General features: G+C 60.0%; 1 protein-coding gene across 1 annotated transcript in view; it reads right to left on the bottom strand.

The window, feature by feature from the left end:
- Positions 1 to 7,105: 7,105 nt before the first annotated feature.
- Positions 7,106 to 8,807, bottom strand: part of CTSH (cathepsin H) — a 12,483-nt gene continuing 10,781 nt past the window's right edge. Inside the window, exons 11-12 of the mRNA XM_029951423.1 lie at positions 8,068 to 8,193; positions 7,106 to 7,414 (exon numbers count right to left, since the gene is read on the bottom strand). Coding sequence (XP_029807283.1) covers positions 7,339 to 7,414; positions 8,068 to 8,193 — 202 coding nt within the window. The 3' untranslated portion in view covers positions 7,106 to 7,338. The remainder of the gene's footprint in view (positions 7,415 to 8,067; positions 8,194 to 8,807) is intronic.

The raw sequence follows: 8,807 nt of genomic DNA, 5'->3' as shown, positions 1-8,807 counted from the left end.
CCCCCGCCCCGCTCCTTTGTCTGTAACTGGAAGTTTGTGCCCCCTCATCGCCTCCCCGCGCTTCGGCCGTCCACACCCCCTCCCCTGCCTTTGAGATTGTTTGCTCACTTGCTGTGTGTTTTAGAGCCACCTAAGTGAGTTTATGGCACAGCACGCGGTGTATGTATATGTCAGCACACACACCGGCCTGTCGCTGGACACCTGCTCTGCATCCTTTGACTTGTTACGAACGCCGCAGTGAGCACGAGGGTGCGTATCTTTTCTAGTCAGTGTCTTCATTTTAGTTGGGTAAATACCCAGTAGTGGACTTTTACTGGATGACATACTATTTCTATTTTTCATAATTTTTTAAAGTCTATTTATTTTGAGAGAGCTCGTGCAAGTGAAGGGGGGGCAGAGAGTAAAGGAGAGAAAGAATCCCAAGCAGGCTCCACACAATTAGGGCTGGAGCCTGATGCGGGACTCGAACCCACAAACTGTGAGATCGTAACCTGAGCTGAAACCAAGAGTCAGTTGCTCCCCTGGGGGAGCCACCGAGGCGCCCCTTATCTGTAACTCTCTGAGGCCCCTGCACGCTGCTCTCCAGGGCGGCTGCACCAGTCTGCGTTCCCAGCCACCGTGCACGGGGCTCCCCTTCCTCCACAGCCTCGCCAGCGCTGGTCTCCTGTGCGGCTGACGTCAGCCCTTCTGACAGGCGTGAGGCAGCATCCGTTGTGGTTTTGATTCGCACTTCCCTGATGAGAGTGACGTCGAGCGTCTCTTCCCGTGTGTTGGCATCTGGGTGTCTTCTTTGGAGAAATGCCCGTTGGTGTCTTCTGCCCGTTTTTTAAACATTGTGATTTCGGTGTTGAATTGTACAAGTTCTAGATATATTTTGGGTATTAACTCCTGATAAATCACTTGTGAATATCTTGCCTTTTTGTTTTGCTGGTGGGTCCCTGCCCTGCGCAGCAGTGTTTTATTTGGAGGCAGGGCCGGTGGTCCCTTCTGACTCTTCGCTTGCCTGACGAGCCGCACTTAGTGAGACGTTGCTAAGGCCGGTGGCCAGGAGATGGCTGCCGGTGTTCTGCTGGGAGTTTTAGGGTTTCAGGTCCTACGTGTAAGTCTTTAACCCATTTTGAATCTGTTTTTGTGTGGGATTTTAGCATGCGGCTGTCCAGTTGCCCCCACACCGTTATTGAGGAGACCGCCTTTTCCCCATCGGATAGTTTGCTGCTTTGTCACAGATGCCTGGACCGTGTGAATCGGGCTGTTTCTGGGCCGACTCTGTCCTGTTGTTGACCCCCGTGTCTTGGTGCCAGAACCAGACTGATCACGCGGCTTGGTGAGCCTCGGAGTCCGGGCATGTGGGGCCTCCAGGCGGGTCCTTCCTTGGCTATTTTGAGGGCTTGTGTGCTTCCGTGCGGACTTTAGGACTGTGTGTTCTAGGCCTGTGAAAAAGCAGTGGCATTTCTCCCAAAGGTTAATTTCAAAGTGGAATAGGAAACTATAAGTTTTTTGTTTTTTTTTTACTTTTACTACATTAAAATCCTTTAGTCTTTGTTTCTTGTTATTTTTTGTTTTCAAATCCTTTAGTCTGGACGGATACTATGGTCGCACATAGGTTTTTAACAGTGGGCCCTGGTCGTTTGGAAAGTATTGGTCCGCTGAGTTTCGCAGATTTTCCAAATGCTAAGCAGCGTTTTCCACAACGTGGGAGACCGGTCCACGTCTGGGCCGAGTTACGTAGTCGGGCCTCTCCGGATAGATCCAGAGCGAAGGCACGTGTGCTTGCGGGCTGGGCAGGGGGCTTCCGGGACAGACGGCGAGGCCCCCACCTGCCGTCCCGGGCCACACGGGGACCCGCAGAGCCCGAGCCAGGGTCCCAGCGAAGGCCGGCCCCCGGCCCTCGAGCCTTCCCAGCCGGATTGCAGGCTGTGAGCAGGGACGGGCTCCCGGACGCCTCCGCCACTCCGTGTGGGGACGGTGTGCGGGGACAGTACCCCAGCCCCGGCTACTCGAGTCCACTGCCTTGCTGAGACGACGTCCCCGGCTGTCGCCAGCCACCTGGGGACTGCCGTGCTGGGTACCGGAACTGGCTTTGCCTTCCGCGCCGCCCTCATGCCAGCGTGTGGCCTGCGGGCTCAGAAACCTGGGTCTCCTGTCCCCACGGCCCACACCGGCCGCTCGCGGCCTGCCCCCGCCTGGGCGCGGTGGTCCCTGGACGCACGAGGGCCAGGGGGTGAGCATGTGGCCAGCGTTCGCCCCTGGGGCCCGCAGGCCTGGGGGACCTCATCCAGGACGTATCACCGGTGAGCGTCCCTGTGGGGGGAGGCGGCAGCGGCTGCCCGCTGGCTTCCCCGCGTCTCTGAGCAGGCGCCGGACTCTCCATGCCTCGAGGCGAGCCCATGGCAGCGACCTTTCTGTCCGAATCTGACCCGTGGGCTCCGCGGCAGGGTGAGGGCAAAGCAGCCCTCAGGCCTGTGGACAACGAGCCTGCTGGGTCCAGGCTCCCAGGCCCAGTCTGAGAAATGGGCTCGCCTGTTCGGCGCTCGTTTATTTTCAGAATCTCCGTTGCGGGCTGCTGCTGGCCGGGCGTTAGGTAGGGGCTGTGGACACCCACCCAGGGCGGCTCCTTCTGAGGACCAGAGGTAGGTGGGAGAGACGGGCACGCCCTCAGGGCGCCCCACCCTCGTGTGAAGGTGCAGCCACAACCCTGGGATCTGTGCTCCTTGGGGAGGCCCCAGGGGGCTTCCCCGAGAGGGCGGTGCTCCAGCGAGAAGGGCCGCGGGAGAGAAGTTGGAGTGAGAGGTGCACAGCCCGCACGCAGGCTCCGGGTCAGGAGGGAGCGCGGGACCTCATGTTCTGTCCATTCCTGGCGCTGGGGAGGACCCGACGGACTTAGTGAGGCCGGGAGGCGCGCACCCCGAGCGGGTTTCTCCCTCCTGCTGGGTGAGGAGTGGGCGGAGGGCAGCGGGATGAGGCTGCAGGAGGGGGGGTGGTGGGAGGGGCGTGGGGAGGCGGGTGTTAGTGTGCTGGAGATGGAGGGGTGGGGTGGGGGTGCCGGCAGTGACGCGTGTCAGCTTGGTTGGAATGGAGGCGGGGCATGGGGGTTGGGCGTCAGCTTGGGGGAGTGTAAGGGGCGGGCTGTGTGCAGGTCTGGGGGTATGGGTGTGGGGGCAGTGGTGTCAGGGTGACCCGGGTCCAGACCCCCGTCAGCCAAGGTCGTGCGCCCTGTGCTGGAATGAGCCTCCTAGGCCCAGGGGGCTCCACCGTGGTCCCTGTGTGGCTCGGGGCCTCGGGAAGGGGTGTAGGGGCGCGCCCTGGGCGGGGAGGCCTGGAGAGCTGGGCTTGGGCCTTCTGGGGCTGCGGCCTCACCCCGTGAGCCTCAGTCTCCCCGTCTGAGGAGCGAGGGCTGTGGGTGGCGCTCACATAGGGCTGGTCGTCGCCGGCTGCCCACAGGAGTAACGTGATGAGGGACAACAGCTCTGGAAGGTTCCATCCTTCCCTCCCGCCAGCCGGTTGGGAGCGGGGCGCAGGTGCACTTAGCCAGAAGGGGGGCCTGGGCCGGAGGCCCCCTCCCCGCATGTGCGGCAGGAGGCACTCCTCTCGGGCTGGTAGAGCCTTCAGGGGGCGGGTCCCAGGCACCTGCGAGGGGCAGTGACCCATGTGGGCGTCCTGGGTCTCCTCGCAGGGGCCGGGCGAGCAGCGAGCTGCAGCCAGGGGTGGGGAGAGAGAGAGAGAGCCCGAAAGTCTGTTCATTTTCCTCCCACCCGGTCCAGTCAGCCGTGGTGCAGGCCCTTCCAGAACTCTCCAAGGGACACCAGAGCTCACGTCCCACCGGGGCCAGGCAGGGGAAGGAGCGTGCAAACACGGACAGGAGCTGTGGCATGCGCGCCGGGTTGTGTGCGGCGTAGGGACCTGCGCCCCTCTGTCCTGGCGCCTACCAGACAGTGTGGGTGGGGCGGCTGCATGGTGACACTGAGGATGCCGGCAGAGTTAGGAAGGCGGGAACCGAGGGCACCTGGATAGCGCGGTCAGTGGGGCATCGACTCTCAGCCTCAGGGTTGTGAGGCTGAGGCCCACGTTTAGGGTAGACAGGACTTAAAAAAATGAAAAAATCTTTAAAAAAAAAAAAAAGGGAATTGAAAATGAGGAAGAAGAAGTGAGCAGGGCATGGACGGTTTCAGGAGAGCGGGTCAGCCCTGGGCGGCGGCGCGGGGGAGGGAGGGCAGGAGTGGCCAGGCCGCGGCGCCCCCTGGGGAGGCTGGCCCGTGTCCCCAGCGTGGGGCCTGCTCTCCCGGGTCTCCCGTGACCCCCCTCCCCGGCCATCCGAGAATTCCAGAGGTCGGTCCTCCCTCCGAGCCCTGACTGGGGGGCCCCAAAGTCAGACGTGTGCGGTGACAGGTTGTGGGACCACATGTCTCCGCTGAGCCCAGGGCCAGGCCCACTCTGGGGACACCCGCACAGGATCACCCCTGTCCTCCCAACGCACCCTAAATGACTCCCCCTCGGCTACCATGTTTCAGCCCGCATTCAGTCAGTCCTTCCTTGCGTGGGGACCATCCCAGGAGCCCTTAGATTTTGAACTTGGATCCGCTGCCAAGACCTCTCTCCTTGCCCCAGGAGTCTGCTTCAGGACCACCCGGGTCACCTCGATGGCCATCCCTGCCTCAGTCGGTCCTGGCCCACCCTCACCCGGTGAGGCGCTCCGAGGGGAGCCGCACACAGCCAGGCCCCGTGGTACGGAACGCTGGGGGGGGCAGGGGTGTTTCTCCAGCCTCGCCGAGGGGAGGGTCTCCACGTGAGAACTTACTTCCTGTGACCACGCCAGGGACTAGGGGAAGGAGGCCGAGGCCCGTGGCCGCCAGGGACCCAGCCAGGGAGGGACGTGGTGGGCGGTTCCGGAGGAGCTGGGTCCGGGTGGGGCCCTCCGCTGCCCCAGGCTCGGGGGCACATCCCCCCCCCACCCCCCAGTGGCTCCCCAGGTTGTGAGGTTTCTGAGATCCGGACCGTCTGCGGAGGCGGGGTGCGGGGGCCGGGAGCTGGGGTCCCCGCCGGGGTCCGCCGCCCACCTGTTTTGGGATCTGGGGCGTGGTGCTAAACCAGGCGGCACGGAGGCAGAGCGGGTGGGGGCGTCGGGCTAAGCCGCCCGCCCCGGTTTGTGAGTTTGAGCCCCGCCTCGGGCTCTGCACCACGGCAGGGAGCCTGCTGGGATTCCCTCCCCCTCTCTGCCCCTCCCCTGCCTATACTCTCTCTCAAAAATAAGCAAACGTTTAAAAAAAGCTTATTGACAAAGAATACGTGCTGGGTGAAGATTCGGGCTAAGTTGTTTTTCCAAATAGGTGTCCAGTGTCCTAGGACCTTTTATCGAGTAGTAAACCTGGTGTCCGCCTGCTACTTACGTAGGCGTTCTCCTGGAGACTCTGGGTGATGGAGCTAAGCTGGTCCACACCTTCGGGCTTTGACATCCATTCCCGTCGCTTATTTATAACCTCTTACCCCTGCCAGCGTGTCCCCTTCAGGTAAATAGGAAGAATCAAGCAATTTTATTGAAATTTTTGTTGGAAAGGTACCAAATCGTGTTTTTATTTTGGGCAGGAGTCCACTTACTTATGTTGATCGAGAAGGTGGTTACTGTTCAGTCCACCCAAGCCTTGTTTTTGCTTTTCATAATTTTGTCATTTTCTTAGTATCTAGAACTTGTTACTTTTTTTTTTTTATGTTTACTTTTGAGAGCGAGAGCGAGAGCGAGAGCGAGAGAGAGAGAGTGTGCATGCACACAGCAGGGGAGGGGTGGAGAGAGAGGCAGACACAGAATCGGAAGCAGGCTCCAGGCTCTGAGCTATGAGCACAGAGCCTAACTCGGGGCTCGAACCCACGAACAGCAAGAGAATGACCTGAACTGAAGTCCGACGCTCAACTGACTGAGCCCCAGGCGCCCTGTTTCTGTTACGTTTTTGATGGTTTCTCCTGGCTTCAGGTTTTGTTGCCTTAGCACGAGTTACTTTTCCTCTGGGTTTTGATTCTGTGTGTCTGTGTCACTAACCAGCGGCTCTCTGAACTGTTTATTAGTTTTTACATGGACTCTCTTGGATGTTTTAGCCACATTGTCATCCTGTCTGTAGACATTAATTTTGTTTGTTCCTTTGCTGTAGTGGCCGTCCCTTCCAAATTGATGTTTACACCAGTCCTGCTCTTGGGCCTATTTGTCATGTGCCCTCCTTTACTGACTGAGCCACCCAGGCACCTGTCACGTGTCTTCCTTAAATGGAGTTCCTCTTATGCCCCTGACCCTGGGTCTAGGAATCTATTGTATTAAGGAAATACACTTCTGTTTCATGTTAGTTTTTTAGTAACCTGGAACAGGCAATGAGTTTCATCCAATTACTGTTAATTATTTTTTGACTTTCTGTTGTATCTCATGTTACTAGAATTTTCTAATATTTTAAAACCATACTGTTATTTTAATTCTTAAAAAATTTTTTTAATGTTTATTTTTGAGTGTGAGTGGGGGAGGGGCAGAGAGAGAGGGAGACAGAATCAAAAGCAGGCTCCAGGCTCTGAGCTGTCAGCACACAGCCCTATGTGGGGCTTGAACCCATGAACTGTGGGATCATGACCTGAGCAGAAGTTGGATGCTTAGCGGACTGAGCCACCCAGGAACCCCTATACTGGCATTTTTTGAATAAGCCTTGTCAACCCCCCCCATTTCCCCCCAAATATCCTCAAGCCCTTAGGTCTTCGGGAAAGACATGAAAGCCTTCACTGTAAGGTAACGTGAACTGCAGGACAGAATGCAGAGCCCCAGCTCGTCTCGGGGACCCTGCTCCCCACGGCCGTGGTCACAGCACCAAGTCCATGGCCGCCGTCTGAATGGAGACCACACGCTCTCAACAGGGAAGGGGTGGTGTGGGGTCGGCAGGAGCGCCAGGCATGTTGGGGGGCCGGGCTTGGGGGGGCAGTCCTGGGAGGAGGCCACCCAGAGACAGACCTGGACAGGCTCCCAGGCTGATGCGGGGGTGGGGGCGGGGTCCGAGTCCTGACGGGCCAGCCCGGCACGTTCCGGCCCCCCTTCCGCACCTCCCCGCCCTCCGGGGGGACGTGAGCCTGGAGGACAGCCAGCCTGGGGAGGCTTCGCCAAATGTTTATTGAGGCCCACAGGGGACACAGGCACGGGCGCCCGCCACGCGCGAGCAGCGGCCGCGTGGGCTTGAGTCCGCTCCAGGCACGGGGCTGGCGGCCACGTTCGCGGCAGGCCGGTGGTGGGCCCGCTGCTCGAACTCTTCGTCCTCAGGTCTGCAGGGGGGTCCGGGGGGCCGCGGGGCTGGACCCCCTCCGACGTCCGGCCGGCCGGGCTCACACCAGCGGGATGGGGTAGGAGGCGCAGGCCGCCAGGCCGCACATGTTCTTCCCGCGCTCGATGAGGAAGTACCTGCGCAGACAGGGCGGCAGGGGCCGGGCTGGGGCTTCCTCACCACAGACCTTTCTGGAAGGTTTGCCGCTCACTGAGGTCTGGCTCCAGGGGTGAGGGTGTCTGAATTGACTCATAAAACATGAGTGCTGGGCTTACTTTGTGGCCAGGAACCCTGTGAGCTGACTCTGCCAAGAACTCTTCCTTCTCGCTCCCCGGCTGCCGTACTGAGTCCGCATCCCCCTCCCTAGAACCCCCCAGGGCTCCGTCTCAGCCTGACCTAGACCCTCACGCAGTTCTGTGTGGTCCTGGGACAGGGACTTGGGCGGGGGACAGGGCACCCGGTCCCACCGCTGGCGTCTAGGAGGGGCTGGTAACAGCAGGGATAGGCTTGTAGCCATGGTAACCTGCCACCCCAGCCGGGCTCCGAGCCGCCTCTGGTTCTGGCCACGGGTCCAGAGACAGCAGCTCCATTCCTGACACAGAACTGTTCAGATCGGGGCCCAGAGCAGGAGGAGGTGCAAGGGGCGTCTCCGGGGTGGGGGCGTTACAGTCTCGGGTCCCTCCCCCGGGCCTGCTCAGAAGCCACATCCTTCAGGGGGAGGGAACCCCTCCAGGGCCCCCGGACCTGAACAATCACGCCCTCCCAGACATGGGATCTGGAAGTTGCTTACCCTTTCATCCCCCACTGGGGACCCCAAGAGTTTTTCACGATCCAGTAGGGAACCCCATTTTCTTCTCCGTACCCAACAGCCAGTACTGCGTGGTTTACTTTATCTGGAGTCTTATGACAGGAAGTGCTGGAAACGAGACAAAAAAGGTTTGAACACAGAAAGGATGAAAGCATCCTCTGGCCCTGCCCCATGGAGGTCCTTGGAGGCTTCGAAGGGGTGCCACCCTACGCAGGCACCGGAGCCACGCGAGGTGGGGAGCTGTCAGGGCGAGAGACACATGTTCCCTCCTGTCCCTTCGGTTCTGTCTCGCAAGGGAGCGCGTGCGTGGTGCTGGCCCAGCTCCAAGCCCTGACGCTTTCCGACGCCCAATTCACAGCAAGGAGCGAGCTCCCTCCAGCTGCACCTGCAGCACCTGCACACCTGCCACACCCGTGCACCTGCCACACCCGCGCACCTGCCGCACCTGTGCACGCTACAGTGTCTGGGGCGTTGCCTCGCCATCACTGTACTTATTTTTAAGACGACTTGGGGGCACCTGGGTGGCTCAGTCGGTTGAGCATCCAACTGTGGCTCAGGTTATGATCTCACAGTTCGTGGGTTCAAGCCCCGCATTGGCTCTGTGCTGACAACCCTGAGCCTGAAGCCTGCTTTGGATTGTCTCCCCCTCTCTCTGCCCCTCCCCCACTCATGCGCTCGCTCTCTCTCTCTCTCTCTCTCTCTCTCTCTCTCTCTCTCTCTCT

This window comes from Suricata suricatta, chromosome 9 (assembly GCF_006229205.1).
Source record: "Suricata suricatta isolate VVHF042 chromosome 9, meerkat_22Aug2017_6uvM2_HiC, whole genome shotgun sequence".
NCBI lineage: Eukaryota > Metazoa > Chordata > Mammalia > Carnivora > Herpestidae > Suricata > Suricata suricatta.
The sequence above is the reverse complement of the archived record's forward strand: the minus strand, read 5'-3'. Positions and strand labels throughout refer to the sequence as shown.